The 18,790-nt window shown below is 45.2% G+C and overlaps 2 protein-coding genes across 2 annotated transcripts; one reads left to right on the top strand and one right to left on the bottom strand.

Moving 5' to 3' along the window:
- Window positions 1-827: 827 nt before the first annotated feature.
- Ccs (copper chaperone for superoxide dismutase) lies at window positions 828-11,799 on the bottom strand. The gene is made up of 8 exons (XM_003468275.5): window positions 11,616-11,799; window positions 11,238-11,310; window positions 6,746-6,883; window positions 6,354-6,531; window positions 5,793-5,853; window positions 1,401-1,478; window positions 1,228-1,331; window positions 828-1,123 (listed from the first exon to the last, which is right to left on the bottom strand). Exons 1-8 carry the CDS (start codon window positions 11,778-11,780, stop codon window positions 970-972), a joined length of 951 nt encoding a protein of 316 aa, XP_003468323.2. The 5' UTR covers window positions 11,781-11,799; the 3' UTR covers window positions 828-969.
- A 43-nt stretch (window positions 11,800-11,842) lies between these two features.
- On the top strand, window positions 11,843-16,035 carry Ccdc87 (coiled-coil domain containing 87). The gene has a single exon (XM_003468096.4). It carries the CDS (start codon window positions 11,915-11,917, stop codon window positions 14,471-14,473), a length of 2,559 nt encoding a protein of 852 aa, XP_003468144.1. The 5' UTR covers window positions 11,843-11,914; the 3' UTR covers window positions 14,474-16,035.
- The last annotated feature ends 2,755 nt before the right edge of the window (window positions 16,036-18,790 follow it).

Genomic DNA, 18,790 nt, shown 5'->3' with positions numbered 1-18,790 from the left:
CAGAACTGTAGCCACTGCTTCTTTATGTGCCAGGCCCTGTGCCAAGCACCTACTTATTAATTGAGAGTTAATTAAGTTAGTCTTTTACTTATAAATCAACTCGAGCCAGATTAAAATTTTTAAGATGGGGGAGCATACATTAGAGGAATACAGGTTTGTTTCTTGAATTCCAGGGCAAGAGGCAACTGGCCTCAGTAGGGATCCAGACAGGGGACTCCAGGGAAGCTGGAATTCTCCAAACTTGTTTGTTTGGCTTGTTTTTTGTCTTTTTGTTTTGTTTTTTGAGACAGAGTTTCACTCTGTACTGATTCAGGCTGGCCTTGAACTTTCTAGGTAGCCCGTCCTGGCCTAAAATGAACGGTGATCTTCTTGCCTCAGCATCCCAAGTGCTGGAATTATAGATGTGACCATGTCTGGCTTCTCTAGCAACTTTTAGGTTCTCTCAGAATGTCTGCTTTACTCTTCCTCCTTTGCAGACTGGCTTTTTCTGATATTCAGATGGTGAAACAAGTGGAAATAAAGTTCCCATATTCCCATAGTTTGGGTTCAACCATGGAAAACTGGGTCCATCCTGATTTCTTGGAGGGAAGTAGAGTTCAGCATGAGCTGGGATCCATTTGATTCCAATCAGATATGATGAGAGGGAAGGGGAGGGCCACACACAGAAGCATGGCTGCTATGGTCCCATATCATGACACTGAGGAAGAAGTGGGTCCCTTGGGGAATGTGTGGATTAGGGGTTGCCCTTGATGAAAAGAACAGAGGCAGAAAACCTGTATGTCCACCATGCCCATTAAGAGACACCGAGACACAGACACAACACGAAGTTCCATATGAAAATAAAAGTTTAGTTTGCAAGGTATCATTACAGCCACTCCTGTGTTCCTTGAACCTGTTGTTGTAGGCCTGGACAAGCGAGGAGGAAGGCACTCAGCTGGGAGGAAGAACAGACCTGAGATGAGGCTCTGCTCAGAGGTGGGCAGGGGTCTGGCCCAAATTCTTCCGGCCCTCACCAGCGATGGGCCGGCCTCGCTCCTCCCAGATGGTGAGACCATCACAAGAGCAGATCTGTTTGGGGTTCTGGAAAAGGCCAGCAGAGCGTGCGATGATACCACAGGCCAACCTATGGAAGAATATGGGGTCAGAGTAGGCCCTCATCTGGTTCCCCCCAGCGCTCCCCATGCACCACTGGCAGAGCACAGCCTCCTGCTGGCTGGCAATGCTCACCTCTCCCCAGAGTTTCCTGTGATCTTGGATAAGGGATGGCCTCCCCGGCCCAGGTCATCTTCTCCCTCATCAATAACCAGGCTGCGGCCAATTATATCCCATACCTTGGAGGGTAGACAACAACCCTCAGCCTGCTGTCCAGGGGAAGGGTCCCCACCTCCATTTTACCTTACCTTCAGCTGCTCATCCTCTATCCGGAAGATGGCTTGGCCATCAGCATCAGCATGGACATTGCCCAGGTCTCCACGGTGCTGGAATGAGACCCAGAGAGAGAAAAGGACCATATGAGGCACAGCTGCTATCATCTGGCTTCCTGGTAGCCAAATCCTCTTGTTGTCTCCCTAAACTACCAACTTCTTCCTATGGCTACAATCTGATTGGATTAAGGACAGCTGCTGGACACTCTCACCTTGAAAGTAAATTAGTGGGCAGAATGCCAGAGTCCTAGAAAGAGCCAGCCTTCTCCTCATAAGCCTGTTGCTGGCCCTACTTCCAACCTTTACTTAGCCACACTCCTGCTTCTTTCCAAGCCTGCTTCCCCAGACTCCTAGGGGCTCTTTGGCAGGCTTAACTCCTCAGGCTTTAGTTGGCCATGCTTGGCTTCCCTGATTATCCCAACAGCTAGCACCTCTTCTCTGACCCTGGCAACGAGGAACAAAGAAACAAGGGAACAAAGGGCCTGTCTAGGCCCAGAAACTGGCTCTGTCCACCTTCTTTCACAAAAAGTGCTATGGCACCTCCTGCCAGACGTTCTGTCGGACATGGCAGAAGTACATACAGTCTCCTCTCTCCAGCACCTGAGATGTGGAACAGATGTGATTATGAAATAACATGATGACAACAGATGATAAAGTTTTAGGTGACAGAACCTGGTAAGCCACAGAAATTAGCTCTGTGCAAATAAATCTACCCAACCTGACACTTAGGCAGAAGCAAGTTCCCGAGCATGGGCTGATCCATATGCCCATGCTACAAGATAACAGTACATCAGTGTGTGCTGGGTTTGATAACCGCAATGAGAACCGGTTCTGCTTTATCTTATCCAGATGGCCATCTGCTGCTGGCACCTGCACTTCCATTATGCCACCCTATGTTGGGGGACTTCAGTGATAGAAAGATGGAGCCTGGAGGAGTGTGTCTTTGGTTGGGCTGGGCTGGGGAGCAGGCTGAGGGCCATGGCAGGAGGCAATGTCCCTGCAGGGGGTCATGGGGAAGCAGTCTTTTCAGTCCCTGCCCTCAGCATACAGGCAGGGAAGCCTTCAATATCACATCTACACCCTTAGGCTCTAAGAGACTAATAAGGATTTCAGGCAGGGAATGGCTTGGTTCCTCTATGTTTCAGAGCAATCTCTCTAGTAACACTTGAGGAAGAAGGACTGGAGCGGGATAGAGAGAAAAGAGAAGGAAGCTTAGAGACCATCAGGAGATATGCAAGGGATGGTCAGACTTGGCTGTAAATTCCCATACTCGATGAAGTTCCACATGGGCAATACCATGTACCCAAAACCCTCACAAAACCTGCCAGACATCATGGCGGCCTTGGCCACTCATTTCTTCCTTATTTTTTTCTGTCTATCCCTAAGAGCTTGCATTCAATATAACTGCCGACTCTGGTCATTTCAGGGAAAAGACACATCAGAAGGCAATCTCTTGCCCTTCAGAAATACTCCTGTGCGCCCCAACTCACGAGGTTTGCTTGGCCGGGTCCCTGTGCTGGGTCTTCCATCCCCACTCTCACCTTCCCTCCTGCTTGGTTCCCATCCATCACTTCTCAAAGTTCCCAAGGCAGGCAACCCACAGGTGCACCTCCCACACTCACACTCTGTGTGATTTACCTCCCTTGAGGGTAGGTAGGCAGCAGTAAGTGTGGTTTCCCAGATTAGGTTACAATAAAACTGTGGCCTCAGTCTGGAACACCCTCTCACTCTCACATACTCTGAGAGAAGCCAGCTGCCATGTGGGGAGCTGCTCTAGGGAAAGGTCCACGTGGCAAAGGAATGATGCCTGGCCAACAGCCAGGGAGAGCCCCAGGCCTGCCAACAGCAACATGAGCAAGCTGGGAAGAGAATCTTCCTCATGTTGGGCCCTGAAATGACTGTGACCCCAAGAGACAGTGAGCCAGAGGTATCCAGATTCCTGCCCCATAAAAACTAAGAGATAATGAGTGTTCGTTGTCTTATACAGCTCACATTGGAATCATTTAATTTGAGGCAACAGATCACAAATACCCAATTGTGCCAAGAATGAGAAAGAAACCCCTTTCCAGAGCACAGAGCAAAAACTTTTTACTATGAGAAATGGGATAGAGCTGTCAAAAGTTAAAAAGAAAAAATCAGTTACATGAATTAACGAACATGAATAGGTTGAATATGGTTTATCTGAAATGCTTGGAAGCAGAGTGTTTTGATTTCAGTGTTTTGAATTTTTGCATACACATTACTGATTGATCAGCCTTAATCTGAAAATCTAAACTCTTATAAGCGAATTCCATTCAAAATTTCAGATTCTGGAACACCCTGAGTTTGAATTTTCAAATTACAATTTTCAGATACTCATCTGAAACTACAGTTTCATTGGTGTATTTCGTACCGTTATGAAATAGAAAATAGTCAAACAGAAAATAAACACAAGGTCTGGGAGGACATACAAAGAAGCTGGCAGTTGCCCAGCATCAAGAATCAAAACCTAGGCTGGGGATTTAGCTCAGCGGCATAAGCGCCTGCCTTGCAAGCAGGCAGTCATGAGTTGAATCCCCGGTACCGATAAAAAGAAAAAAGACAAAAAAAAAAAAAAAAGAATCAAAACCTAGCCGGGGATTTAGCTCAGTGGCCTAAGCTCCTGCCTTGCAAGCCCATGGTAGTAAGGTACAAAAAAAACAAAAAAAAAAAGAATCAAAACCTACCCTGGGACTGTATATCCAAGTGCAGGGGTAATGCAGAAGTATTGTAATCCCAAATATTGTGTACAATCATCCAAGTATTGTAATCACTTTTTCGGTTTTCCTCACAATCCAAAAAGTTGTATTTGTAATCCCATTGAGACATTATTGGAATCTCAGCAAATTAATTTTAATCTATCACCTCCAAAGTAACCCACGGCAAGAGTAAAGACACCAAGACATATTCCAAGTTAAGGGCAGACAAGGGGTCCAAAATCCAACCCTGTGAGGATGTGCGGACAAAAGCCCTAATCCTAGGCCTCTCCCAGAATTTATTATCTTGTGAAGAAGAAGGGTGGCTCAGGGATGAGTGACAGTGAAGATGGCAGGAATTACCTGAGTAACTTGAGCTGGCTGGCCAGGTAGGGAAAAAAGCATCTCTGCAAAATGCAGAGATAAAGATATGTAGAAAAGCAATTTACATAATCCAATTAAGATAGCAACTCAATTGTTTTAGGAGGCTGTTGCTTCAGTTTTTTATATGTAAACTTTTGTGCTCTGGGGAGTCATAGCCTCTTTATCTTGAGGTTCATACCCAGTTGACATTCCCGGAGCTATTGGCTCTAACATTCCGCTGTGCTCATATCCTTTACAGGAGAACACTACGTGAGGAAACAGGAGACTGTCAACTTTAGAGATTACATACCACTACCTGGGCAAGCCTTATTTACAATGCTTAGAGCCAGCTGGAGAGAGAAGGAAATACCACAGCCAATTCTCTACACATCAGTATAAAAAAAAAAGTCTCCAAATAATCCAAGGTTTAGTAACTGTTTTGCATTCAAGGGGAGTCACTAGAGTTGTCTCCCACACAGAAGAACCCAAACTGATCTTGAACTGTAACTTGAACCAAATGAGTAGGATATAGGAGTTCATGATACTTGTTCCTCTACTTTGGAATATGCTTGAAACTTTTCCATGACAGATTAAAAAATAAATAAAAAACAACTAAATTTACTTAAGGTCATACCTAAAAAGTACCAATAAACTCAATTAATTAAAAACAATAAAAAATAAATTTATCTAAGAAAAAAATGAGCGAGCTTAAATGATTGAGTGATGAACAGTACTAGCTGTACTCAGATAAGACAAAAATCATCAAGGTGGCACATGAAGATAGGGTAAGAATTTTCTGGTGAAAAATGGAACTTCAAAGCTGGGGAAGTAGTGTTTGGAAAGGCGTTTTTAGTAATAACTTCCACTTCTGCTGGGGATTTAACTCAGTGATGTAAGTGCCTGCCTGGCAAGCACAAGGTTGTGAGTTCAACCCCTGGTACCAAAAAAACTCAAAAAACAAAAAAACTTCCATTTCTACTGCCTTAGATCTCCAGGAGGTGTTTTCCTTCTGCCTCTGACCCTCAAAATGGATTAGGTACGAATTTGGGCTCTCAGGGTTCATGTCAGGCTTCTCATACTGTACCACAACCACAGGATTTGGTGATCTTCCCTACTGTGAGCCCTTGGCGAAAACCACTGGGCTATGCATTGTTGTCTCCCAGCACCTTGATTAAGGAAAACATAAATAAACATCCCCAAGCTGAAAGAGCAAGTGAAAAAAGGCTTCAGAGCTGCCTGCCCTGTCTGAGAACCTGGGTTCTCTCTCTCCCCAGCTCAGCCCAACACTTACCCGGTCAGGGTCCTGAGGGCCCCCATGAGATGTTCCATCAGGGTTAAAGTGGTCCCCACAGCTAAGGAGGAAAGGCAACAGGTAGGCAACCAAACAGCAGCTCAAAGGCCAGGCAGTCCACCCTCTTTTCTATTTGTATCTGTGTTATTCATTCATTCATTCATTCATTCAACAGCCCTACTCTATGCCAGGCCCGGGGGAGAGGGCACCAAGCTGGACTGGATGTGGGTTAAGCCCTCAATGAGTTTCTGGTATGGGAGAGGCTCAGATGAGTAAACAACTAATATCGTAGCAGAACGAAATGCTGTCAAGGGGATCCTTCCCTTCCTATGTCCAGGTATCTCCTAGCTTAGAAGCAGGAGACTCAGAGTCAGATCTTAATTTGAATTTCAGCTCTACCTTTTTATCTACTGGAGCCTTTCATAAGTCATCTGACCTATTTGAGCCTCAGTTTCCTCATGTGTAGACTGGACTTATGTTGCTGCCTCCCAGGTACTTGTGAGGACCACATGTAGAAGCATGTGGCTGAAGGTGCTATAAGGAAGACTACAGATAACTTACCTGCTGCAGTCCTTTGTGAGGTCCCCATACTGATGGACATGGAGCCCATGCAAGCCAGGCTGCAGGCCGTCAATGGTCCCCTCGATGAGGCACCGCTCGGGGGTCAGCTGTAGGAAGCGCACCACCCCCTGCACAGGACCAGGGCCTCCCAGAATGGCCACTGCTGCCCCCAGATTTTCTGCAAGGTACTGAACAATTAGTTTGGCTTGCCACCTCACCCAGCCCTACCCTATTATCACCTTGGGAAGAACCATGCAAGAGTCTTATACAACTTTCACCCATTCCTAAAGCTGTTCCAAACCAGAGCCTAAGAATCTTATGGTTACATCTGTACCAGCTCTAGGTTAATCCCTCCTAGACAGGTCAAGGCCAAGGTTATGACGGTCACTCACGATACTGGCTGCCGCCCATGCCCTTCAGTACAGCCTGCCGCCCAGTGCCTTCCAGAAGTGCCTGTACCTCCTGACTAGGCAGAGTAGTGTGCACTAAGACCATCTGATTTTCCAATTGCACCTCTACGTCTTGGACACCTGAAAGGACAGAAAAGGCAGAGGGCAGCAGAAGGTTGGCATTCTGTGCTGGTAAAGGGAAGAAAGACAGAGTGGCTCCCAAAGCCCATTCACACTAATCTTACTACACCCAGAGTTAAGCTTGGAAGCTGCCTTCTAGCTGTGGGACCTTGAGTCCTCTTAACCTGTGCTTCTTTACATATAAAGTGGGGATAATAGCTAGGTCATTCTCAGGAGTTTTGTGAGTTTTTGTTACATACCACAGATTATTTATAACTGTGAGTTTTTTTTTTTCTTTTTCCAATATTGAAGATTGAACCCATGACTTTTATACTGAACTACATCCTCAGTCCTTTATTTTTTGACACAGGGTCTTGCTGAATCACTAAGTCATTTGAGCTAAGCTCAAATTTATGATTCTCCTTACTTAGTCTCCCAGAGTGCTAAGATTACAGGTGTGCACCACCAAGCCTAACTTATTTATAACTTTTGAGATATTGAAAATTCTTCTTAAAATGCTTTAACAAAAGTGGACTAAACCTGGGAGGAGGAGGAGAAGGAGAAAAGTAGGCTATCAGTGGCAGCATCACTGATAATAGTTGAAAGGTAAAAACAACCCGGAGGCTGATCAACTGATAATAGACAAGTAGTATCCATATGATGATGTATTGGCCATAAAAAGGAACGAAGTATGGATACGTGCTACAACATGGATGGATGAACCTTGAAGACAGTCAGATGAAAACAGTCACAAAAAAACCTCAAATATTATATGAAGCTATTTATAGGAAATGTCCAAAACAGGCAAATCTATAGACAGAAAATAAATTAGGGGTATGGGTAGGGGAATAGGAAGGTGCTAACTACAGGATATAGGATCTCTTTTTTTTGGAGCGGGTGGGGACAGGGTCTCACTATGCAGTTCAAGCTGGCCTCGAATTCACTGTATAGCCCAGGCTGGTCTCGAACTCTCAACAATTATTCTGCCTCAGCCTCCTAAGTGTTGAGATTAAAGGTGTACATCAACACGCACAGCAAGGATTTAAGAAACGATAAAAACATAAAATTCATAGTGGTGATGGCTGTTAGACTCTGTGAGTACACTAACTGCCATGCAGACTTTATTTTTATTAGTACATGCTTGCAGTATATAACAGTTACCTTCATTGTGGGGAAGTACATGCACATAACACATCTTTTTTTTTTTTTTTTTTCGGTACCAGGGATTGAACTCACAACCACCTGCTTGCAAGGCAGGTGCTTATGCCACTGAGCTAAATCCCCAGCCCTACATAACATATCTTATGTCCCCTTCCTCCTCCTCTGCCTCTGCATGAGCTTAAATGAGTTTTACGGTACATAAATTGTATCTCAATAAAGCTGTTATGTAGATCAGGTTGGGGGGTAGTTAGTGTCATCATCCTGAGAACTGACATTAACTAAAAAAATACTATGGGCTGGTCCGAAGGTAGTGAGTTATCTCAATTGATTGTTCACAGTCAGTACAGATTGAACTCCTTGTTCTTCTCTTTCCCTCCTTTCTCACTACTGCACTTGACTAATTTTAAAAAATTAAAAAAAAAAAAAAGGTACTATGGACCAGGCCCTCTTTGACGTGTTTTACTGTATTGACTCATCTGATACCACAAACCTGTGAGTTAGGTGCTATTATTTCTATCTGACAAGTGGGAAAACTGAGGCACAGAGCAATTAAGAAACTTGCTCCAAGTCATATTTTAATAAGTTGCACAGCAAGAAACCCCAGGTATCCTAGCTCCAGAGTGTAAGCACTTAATTCTGACATTCTGCTCACCCCAAGAAGCAAGCTCTTGCTTCCTGACTGGGCTAGGACTCTACATACACACACTTATCCTATCACAGCTCCCACATCCTCTGAGTGACCTACTCTGTATAATCCTTTGTTTCACTAGCTAGGCTGATAGCTCTGTGACAGCAGAAGCTTTGTGTGGTCCATAACACCCCATTTACACAAGCTTGTGGGATGATTCTTACATATTTTTATGGAAATACTCTCAGCTGGGCGTGCCTATAATCCTAGCACTCAGGAGGCTGAGGCAGGAAATTCATGGGTTTGAGGCTAGCCCTAGCTACATAGCAAATTCAAAGTGAGCTAGGGCTAGTGTAATCTCAGCACTCTGGAAGGCTGAGCCAAGAGGACTGAAAGTTCAAGGTCAGCCAAGGTACTTAGTAAGACTCTGTCTCAAAAAAATAGAGAAAGAGGGATGTAGCTCAGTACCAAGGGCCTGGAACTGAGGCCAGAGTTTTAAAAAAAAAATCCCCAGAGTTAAAAAAAATTTTTTAAATCTCATATAACTTGCCTGGCAAGGGCAAGGTCCTAAGTTCAATTCCCAGTACAAAAAAATTTTACAAAAATCTCACATTACTAATGCCATGTCACCTGAGGTATGGTTTTAAAGAACAACAACAAAAAGACTTTTACATGAAAAAACTATTAGATGGGAAACTGAGGCAATAGGGAGCCCACAGATAAGGTCTTTGACAGGCTAGGAAGAGGTGAGAGAGCAAGTCTGAGTATGTTTTACACACATACCAGATAAAGCTTCCAGATGGCCTACCCTTAGCCAAGGTGGGTTTCTGGTCCCTGGGGTTTAGCAAGAAGGCGTTGATTCTCTGTTCCTGAAGTGGGAAGGTTTGTAGCAGGAAGCACTTTGTAACTATGCCCAGCCTTAATTCCTAACCTGCATCTCAGCCAGAGGTTCCTTAGTGAAGCAGATGTTCAGTGCAGCTGGTGAACCTCTGACTGTGACTAGGGCAGGATTTGGTTAGCTCAGGGCCTGGTAAGAAAAGAGGCCAAAGGAACTGCAGGGTGAGTAACAAGGGTACAAGGGAGGGAACCTGGATCCGGAAGCTCTTCTAATTCACTCCAGGAAGATTAAAGAACTTTTTCCCAAGGCTCCAGGCAATTCTCACTCTCTGTGCCTTCTAGAAACTGTGACTTCCTTGCCCAGCCCATGACAAAGCCAAGCTGGTTCCAGTGACCCAGACCCAAAACAGAGTCACCAGAAGTCTCTTTCTGGTGAGGAAACCTGCTGAGGACTGAAAACTGTCTTGCATCCAACAAAAAGTGCAACTGTCTGCTGTCCCAGCAGAAATGTTTTACCAGAAAAGCTTTAATTAGAACACTTCACTCTAAGTAGAATGGTTCAATCTTCATCCAGCCCCTACCCACCAGTCTAAAACACATTGTCTAAACAAATCCAACTTCAGGATCTGTCCCCTCACATCTTTCAAGCAGATCTCCTATAAGCCCTTCTTCTATTCTTTCCCTGAGATGTACTGGGCTCTCACTGCATGCCCAAGACTTTGCTAAAGTACTTTATGCATATTAACTAATTTATTCTCCAAGTCTCTATATGACTCCAGGGAAGCTATTATCATCTCCATTTACACGGAAAAAAACTGCCAGGAACCTGTGGTGCACGGAGGATCTTGCCTGCCTGAGACAAGAGGATTGCTATGCATCCAGGGCTTACATAGTGAGTCCTGGGCTACAATTATGAAACTCTGTCTCAAAAAACAAGGTCCAGAGAGGTAGCTCAATAGTAGGGTGCCTGCCTTGCAAGCAGGAGGCCCTGGTGATACCTATATCAAAAACAAACAAAATTTAAACTGCAGAAGCACAGGCACAAAAGGTAATTTCCATACAATCTTTGTGCCAGTAAGTGGTTTGAATGCCAACCGATCTCATTCCAGGGTGCAGATGTCTAGCCACTACATGTTTCTAACTGCATGAAGTGTTCTATGAATGCCAGCTGGATGATACTTGCATGCCTATCTTTTCCTGAGCACAAGGGTAAACCTTTTTCCTAAAAAAGTCCCCAGTTCTGGCCCATATCTGCTGAATGACTGGATGAACATGTAGCAATATTGAAGTAAACAGTTCTCAGTGCCATGCCAATGGCTCTACCTTTCAGATCTTTCTGATTGTGCCAGGTCCCTGCACACCTGCGGGTCTTTTAAGAACCTGAAGCTACCTAACATGAATCAGAGCCAGTGTTGTTTGCTTTGTCGAGATTGTGCTGTTTCCTAATCAAGAGCATTGTGTGTGTTCCACAGGAATTTTACTCTGACCAGCTCCTCACTCTCCAAGGTTCCTGTGGCTCAGGCCTACAAAGGAACAGGCAGAACCAGCAGAGGGCTCTTAGCTGGGCAAGCCTGAGACCCCCACTCTAGGCCTTGCTTCTAAGTCTCTGTGAAAACCTAAGAACATTCCTTTCACCCTATGGGTATCGGTTTCTGCGTGTAGAAAGTGGATGTAGGGCTAGACTGAGACTGCCATAGTCCTTCCTAGAGGTCTCTGAACAGGCCGCAGAAAGATTAATTCTGCTCTCACCTGTCACCCCTTGTAGGGACTTGAGCACCGCGTCCACGCAGCTCTGACAGGTCATCTGCACGGCAAACTCCAGCTGCAAGGGAGGTAGAGACGGCTATTTAGGGCTGGGATCTTGTCTGATGCGATCACTTTAATGCCTGGGTCTTGCCACAAGGTCCCTCTTCAAGCCCCTTCATTATCGCTCATGATTACTCTGGGACCGTAGTTTCATTCCCATTTACTCTCCACTTTCACACCAAGAATCCTGCTGCTTGAGCCCTTCAATTTCACCCGGCTGTTCGTGGCCCCTCCCTAGGTGCCTGCTTCTTCCCAAGATAACATCACCCCAAGGGCCGGGGCTGTGCCTGGCGAGGCTCCACACGAAACTTCTATTCTCACCGTGCACAGGGCCCCGCGCTCCCCCGAATCCGAAGCCATCCTAGTCCAAGTCACCAGCACGCTGAACTCTACAAGAGTCCAGAGGACAACCCAGCGACCAAACGCTGGGGAGACTGAGCTTCCGAAGCCACCTTTTGCCCCGCCCCCCGGCGCGTGCGCACACATAAGCCTGGTCTTAGGAGGACTTTTACTGGCCGACCGGCCAGGGTTGCGCAAGCGCACTCGGGCCACCGGGCCCTAGTTGCCTTAGCAACTGTTTGGCGTCCTTTGCCCAAAGGGCGGGCGTCGAGCGCGACAAGATGGAGGGTCAGAAGGCTGGGCCTGAGCTTCAAAAGTTTTACCATCAGTTGCTGAGTCCGCTGTCTCTTTTCCGGCGCAAGGCTACATCCCCAGAGCCTCAAAAGCGCCGCCCAGAAAAGGAGGCGAGATGGCAGACCATGAAGCTCGCTAAGCTGAGGGTGGCTTCGCTGTGCAACCAAGTGGCCAAGCAACTGGCTAGTAGCGGGCTGACGGCGCAGGTGTCTCCCAAAGAACGACTGCGTCTCACCGAAGTCATCCTGAACGAGCTGAAGTGCAGTTGGCAGGAGCCTCCTGCCGAACCTAGTCTTAGCTATGGGAACAATGTGAAGCTGCGAAAGCGGCTTGAGACCTACGTCCTGCTCAGCAGCGAGCAGCTCTTCTTACGCTACCTGCATCTGCTGGTGACCATGTCGACCCTCCGGGGGGTCTTCACAGAGTCGGCCACCCTCACCCGGTTGGCTGCCAGCCTTGCTAGGGACTGCACGGTCTTTCTCACTAGTCCCAATGTCTACCGTTACCTGCTCCAGGATTTCCAGGCCCTGCTGAAGATAAAACAAGACCCTGGCAATGTAAGCATGCTACGCCCTGTCTGCCCCGCTGGGACCTTCAAGTTGTGTCCCATCCCCTGGCCTCACAGCACTGGCTTCGGCCAAGTGCCATGCTCTAACCTCAATCTGAACTACCTCATCCAACTTAGCCGCCCAACAGAGTTTTTCAGGGAGCCTGAACTGGATCCAATGAAAGAATTAAAGTCCATCCCTGAGCTGAAGAGTAAAAAGCATCTTTACTGGCTGCCCTCCATAAGAAAGGAGAGAGAAGTCGACTTGAGTCCCTCACAGATGGTGTCACTACCCTGTCACTCTGTGACGCCCACCAGTGCAGCTTTCCCTCTCTCCTTCCGTCTGTGCTCTCAGCTCAAGAGGGGCCAGTCCATGCCTTCTCTTCGTGAAGGCTGGATGCTAGCAGATGAGCTGGGCCTTCCTCCACTCTCTGCTCGCCCCTTGACCCCATTAGTTTTGGTTCCAGAGAGGAAAACAGAGCTGACTAGAGACTTTGTGGCTGAAGATCTGAAGCAGAAGATGAAGAACATGATATGGGAGTGGACTCACTACTCACCATTGGACTCAGGTCTGCCTCGACTCCTGGGGGCTGTGACCTGCCACCCAGCTGCTGGACATCGCATGACAGAACTGCAGAAAATGTTGAAGAGACTCCAGGAGGAAGAAGTCTCTGAGCAGAAGGACCTTCAGCACCCCAAATTACCTCCACTTCAACCACAGCCAGTGACCTGTACTTTGAAGCTAAGAAATCAGGCTGTGTTCCAAGCAGCTGCTGTGCAGCTCTCTGATAGAAACTTTTTGGACTCTTTTCATGTTGAGGGAGCTGGAGTCCTGTATAACCACCTAGCTGGTGAACTAGACTCCAAAATCATTGAAGAAATGGATACTGATTACTATGTTGCCAGTAATATCAAGGAAGTCTACAAGGAGTTGATGAGCTGTGTCTCTACTAACCACCTCTGTTTTGACAAACAACCTCAAGTTGAACCAACATCAGAGAAAGATTGGTCAGCTTTCCTGTGCTCAGCTTTTCTACGCCAAGAAAAACAGTTTCAAATAATCAACCCTGACCTGGTTGGACTTTACTCCCAGAAAACAAATACTCTGGAGTCCAGCCCTGAGAAGATAGCTTCTTTCACATCAGCCCAACCAACCAAAGGCTGGGAGAAGCAATCAAATAAGGCCTCCTGGATGAACTGGTGGAAAAACATGTCTGTGAATGACTACTTCAAGTACCTCACAAACCAGGAGTCAGATTTCCTCCATGTAATTTTCCGAATGCATGAAGAGGAGGTTCCTGTAGAGGTAGCAGCGCCTGTCAAAGAGACCTTAGTGATTCAGCGTCCTCCTCCCTTAATAGAAGATGAAGAACCAGACTTTGTGCCAGGAAAGTGGGATTGGAACACAGTGCTACAACACAGGCTACGAGCTGGGAAGCCCAATATCCTGAGCCTGCAGAAGCATCTGGAACAACTGTGGTCCATACTCGAGGTCCCCAACAAGGTCCGACTGGACATGGCCATTAAGTACAGCTCCAATGCCCGCCTGCAGCAGCTGCCGTCACTAGTGAAGGCCTGGGAGCAGGCTGTGAAGTCCATTCAGCTGCGGGAGATAATTCTAGGAAAACTGGAGGTGTTTGAGCGACAAGCCTCTGACCCCAATCGTTTCTTCCAAAAAACTAACTTGGACCTACATCACCTCCTGGAGCAAGATCAGTTCCGCAGCTATATCCATAAGCAGCTTAATCAAATGGAACCTGCCTTGATTTCCCTTCTAGAGGAGATTGAGCAAATCTTTGATGAGCCAGTGACCTTCAAGGGCCGGCGCTACCTGGACAAGATGAAGCGAGACAAAGTGGAGATGCTGTATTGGCTCCAACAGCAGCGGCGATTTCGAAACCTGATCCAGGCCCAGAAGACCTCCCTCCAGTCATCCCTGTTCAGAAATAACAGCAGCCAGCCTTTAATTGCTCCTGAAAATACTCCCACTAGCCTTTAACCAAGCCCTGTACCCTCAAATCCCTCCCTTACCCCAACTCTTCACTTATGACAACAGCTTTACACAGTAAAACTAAAATCTTGTATCTCAAGAACAGAGATGGTACCTCAGAGTTTTTTTGTAATGGGAAAGTCAAACAGAAGGAAAAACATCACTAATTTCGGAATAATCCAGTTTAGCATTCTTATGACATTAAATTGATGGTTAGAGATCCAAATCAAAAGGCTCAATGCCAAAATAGTTAAAAACTAGGGCTCCAGAGTTAGTCAGTATGGGTTTAAATCCTGGCCATTGTGATCTTAGGAAAGTTACCTAACTTCTCTGCACTTGGGTCATCATTTGTCTAATGAAAGAGCTGGTCCAGGTTGTCACTTCTTCCAGTTTTGCATATTATTGGTTTATATTAAACCAGGCTTGAGACTCTATCTCAAAAACAAAAAACCTTGATGCATTCACCCTTGATTGTGCCTGCTCTCATCACAGGATGCCCCCCATGCTACTACTAGCTTGGAAACTCTTTTTTTTTATCGGTACCGGAGATCGAACTCACGACTGCCTGCTTCCAAAGCAGGCGCTTATGCCGCGGAGCTAAATCCCCAGCGCCCTAGCTTGGAAACTCTTGAGGCTAGCTCCATGTATTACTGTGCACAGCTTAGGCATTGTAAGAAGAGGTCTACTTCTTCGCAGTTGGCAGCTATTGTAAGATTGGGACATCTTGGAGCCCACTTAAACTTTTAGATGTCAAAGTGTTCTACCCTATTCAAATAAGCATCCAAGCTCATTTTTTTAAATTTTATTTTTAGTACTAGGAATCAAACTCAGGACCTTGTGCTTGCCAGGCAGGCACTGTGTGATTGAGCCATATCCCCAGCGTGGCCCATTTTTAAATTGATTTTTTTCTTGATTTTTCAGAATTCTTTATGTGTACAGGATCTCCTACTGCTGACTTTTTATGAGTTCGGTAAATGTAATAATAATGATAATTAACATTCACCCATGCTTTTCACAACTGCTTTACAGTTGAATGTAACTTGCCCTTAGCAGTCTGGGGTTTTCAGGTTGCTTTGATCTGGTATCAAGCTGTAGTGGGCCATTGCCTTACGCCAGGCCTCCATGCAGCTGAAGGCACTGTTCCATTCTGGCAAACTCAGGTATGTTGAGAATCAACACTTTGCCAACATCGTGCTGAAGTGCATTAAGAGGATGTTATTTAACCCTTGCAGCATTCCTGCACAAAATGAAAAGGTATTGTCACCTCGCTCTGGGAAACCGGATTCTGACAACTGGATAAAAATCAGCCTCTAAATTATTAACACTTTTTCATTAAGCTTTAGTTTTGTTCCAACCACAGATCTGGAAACCTTTAGACAAACAACTCATATCTGGGCTAGGGAGGATTTATTGTAGCCCTCTTGCTACCCAGGCAGGAGCAGAGCTTGAGTCTACAAGAACATGATGTCTTCAGTTTGCTATTGCATTAAAGAGACAAATGGCCAGGTATGGTGGTGCACATCTGTAATCCCAGCACTTGGGAAGCAGAGGCAAGAGGATTGCTGTGAATTTGAGCCCAGCTGAGGCTACACAGTGAATTCAAGGCCTGCCTGAACTACATAGTGAGACCTTGTCTCCAATAAATAAATAAATAAATAAATAAGTTAATTTCTTTGTATATTTTAAAATATATTTATAAGGCTGGGGATTTAGCTCAGTGGCATAAGTGCCTGATCGTGAGTTCGATCCCTAGTACCAAAAAAAATTTTATATGTATATATATATATATATATATATATATATATGACTGAGGCCATAACTTAGTGGCAGAACATGTGCTTAGCAGCTATAAGCCCTGGGTTTGACCCTCAGTAGCAAAATTTATGTGCCTATTTATTTAAACTAACCCAAGTTATATCACATGTTAACAGAAATAGTATATTTTTATGAAAAATGAGGATATTTTCCAGTCTTATAGTGGCACAGACCGAGAGACTGAGGCAGTAGGATAAAAAGTTTGAGTTCAGCCTGGACATTTTAACAACTTTGTGAGATATGGTCTCAAAATAAAAAATAAAAAGAAGCAGCATGCCAGTAATCTTAGCATTTGGGAGGCTGAGTCAAGAGAATCATTGTGAGTTTGAGACTGTGTGGGCTACAAAATGAGTCCAAGGCCAGTTCAAACTACATAGCAAAATCCTGTCTCAAAAAACAAAAACAAGAGCTGGAGATGTATCTCAGTGTGAAGAAAAAAGTGTATTTTCTAAAACAAAAAAATGTGAAAAGTGTGGCTGTTTTACGCTTTTGCGAATCTTTTCAATGTCTGGTTTAATAGAAGACAGTGATTCTCAGTTCTGCTTTTGCATGCAATCTGTTAAATATCACACATCATGTGTCCTCTGGGAAACACTCTATTTGGGGAAAAGGCAGTATTTTATCATGTTGTGAAAATAGCTTTGACCTCAAAAAAACCCAGAAAGGTGCCAGAGGACCCTCTTCGTGTTTTTGTTTTTGTTTTTCTAACAACAAAGGAGCAGGGATGAAAAAGGCAGAAGTGTGAGTTCTGGTTGAGGCAGTGAAACACCCTAGGACAGGGACAGTAGAAGAGGGGGAAGGGTGGCTGCCTAGGAAACCTTGTTCATTTATGAAGTTCAAGGGCAAGCCACAGGTAAAATTACAATTTAGAAAAACAGTGGGGGAAGCTTTTCATTTTTGTTTTTTGAGTCAGGGTCTCACCATATAGCTGAACCTGGCCTTGAGCTCACTATGTAGACCAGTATGACCTCAAACTCTCAGTGATCCTCTGCTTCTGCTGCCCTAGTGCTAGGAGGTTATAGTGCTTCTTATCAAGCAGACTGGCCTTGGTGATCTGGCTGCTCTGGAAGCTAAAACACACAGAGCTAAAGCCAAAGGCACACAGGTGCTAGTGGGGAGGGGTGGAGCCCAGGTGTAATAGACCACACTACACCACTAAGCTCACAGGCGTCACTCCCTCCTACCCCAGAGTTTTTTTGTGTCCAGCCATTGTTTTTGTTTTTGTTTTTTACTGGTACTGGGAATCAGATTTAGGACCTCGCACTTGTCAGGCAGGTGCTGTGCTGCTGAGCTATGTCCCTGGCTCTAGACCACTTTTATTTTATACCATCATCTTCCTTAAACTGACCCACTTTTAAAGTTACTTAAAAAGGAGATTGTACCAGTCATAGTTGTGCATCCCTGTAATCCCAGTACTCAAATAGCCCGAGACAGAAAGATTGCAAGTTTGAGCCCAGCCTGGGCAATTAACAGTTTAGCAAGACCCTATCGCAAAATAAAAAAATACAGCCAAGCATGGTGTCATATGCCTGAATGCCATAATCCTAGCATTCAGGAGGCTGAGGCAGGCAGAGTGCTGCAAGTTCAAGGACAATCTGGGCTATAAAGTGAGTTTAAGCCAGTTTGAGCTATATACTGAGACCCTTTCTCAATTTTTTTTTATTATTTTGAAGGTAGTAAAATACAACAGAACAAAGCCAATTGAGACAGTGTAGTGAAATTGGTACAGAACTTCACAGCAGGTTATTGGGATAACAGTAATATCACAGTATATCTTGTTTTCTTCACTATACTTGTTCTGCGAGACCCTATCTCAAGAAACAAAGCAAATTAATTAATGAACTAATTTAAAAGGATGAGCTAAGGATGTAGCTCAGTGTGAAGACCCTGGTTTCTTCTTCTTTTTTTTTTTTTTTTTTTTTTTGTCTTTTTGAGACAGGGTCTCTCTATGTAGTTCAGGCTGGCCTTGAGCTTACTTTGTAGCCCAGGCTGGTCTCACAATGATCCTCCTGCCTCAGACTCCCAAGTGCTGGGATTACAGGTGTGAGCCACCACGCCTGGCTAAATTGTGCTGAATTTTTTTTTTTTTAATCGGTACCGGGGATCGAACTCACAACTGCATGCTTGCAAGGCAGGCACTTATGCCACTGAGCTAAATCCCCAGCCCCAAAGACCCTGGTTTCAATTACCAGTGTCAAAAAAATTTTTAATTATATTTGTTCATATTTATACAGTGATTATCATCAGGTCTTCTCTAAACACCTTCCATGTAGTAATTCATTTAATGAATTACTGACAATACAATACTATTATTACTTCAAGGTCCAGATGAAGAAACTGAGGCACAGATTGCTTCTGTAACTTGCTTATGGTCATACAATTTGGAATGTGGCAGTCTAGATTCAGACCCTACTGGTCTGGCTCTCAGTCCAAGCTCTCAATCACTATACTGTCACTTAATGTAAAATAAGGAAACCAGGGCTCAGCAGCCCAGCACCAATCTGGCAAGCA

Source organism: Cavia porcellus, unplaced genomic scaffold, assembly GCF_034190915.1.
Source record: "Cavia porcellus strain 051 isolate PalLab524CR breed Dunkin Hartley unplaced genomic scaffold, mCavPor4.1 scaffold_17, whole genome shotgun sequence".
NCBI lineage: Eukaryota > Metazoa > Chordata > Mammalia > Rodentia > Caviidae > Cavia > Cavia porcellus.
The sequence above is the reverse complement of the archived record's forward strand: the minus strand, read 5'-3'. Positions and strand labels throughout refer to the sequence as shown.

Excerpts from the sequence above, each read along its gene's own strand:
- Ccs (XM_003468275.5), bottom strand. The coding sequence starts at position 11,780 with ATGTGTGCGCACGCGCCGGGGGGCGGGGCAAAAGGTGGCTTCGGAAGC. Across the intron at positions 5,854-6,353 it reads CTCACAAAGGACTGCAGCAG|CTGTGGGGACCACTTTAACC; the intron begins GTAAGTTATCTG and ends TTTCCTCCTTAG. Across the intron at positions 1,332-1,400 it reads TAGAGGATGAGCAGCTGAAG|GTATGGGATATAATTGGCCG; the intron begins GTAAGGTAAAAT and ends CTACCCTCCAAG.
- Ccdc87 (XM_003468096.4), top strand. The coding sequence starts at position 11,915 with ATGGAGGGTCAGAAGGCTGGGCCTGAGCTTCAAAAGTTTTACCATCAG.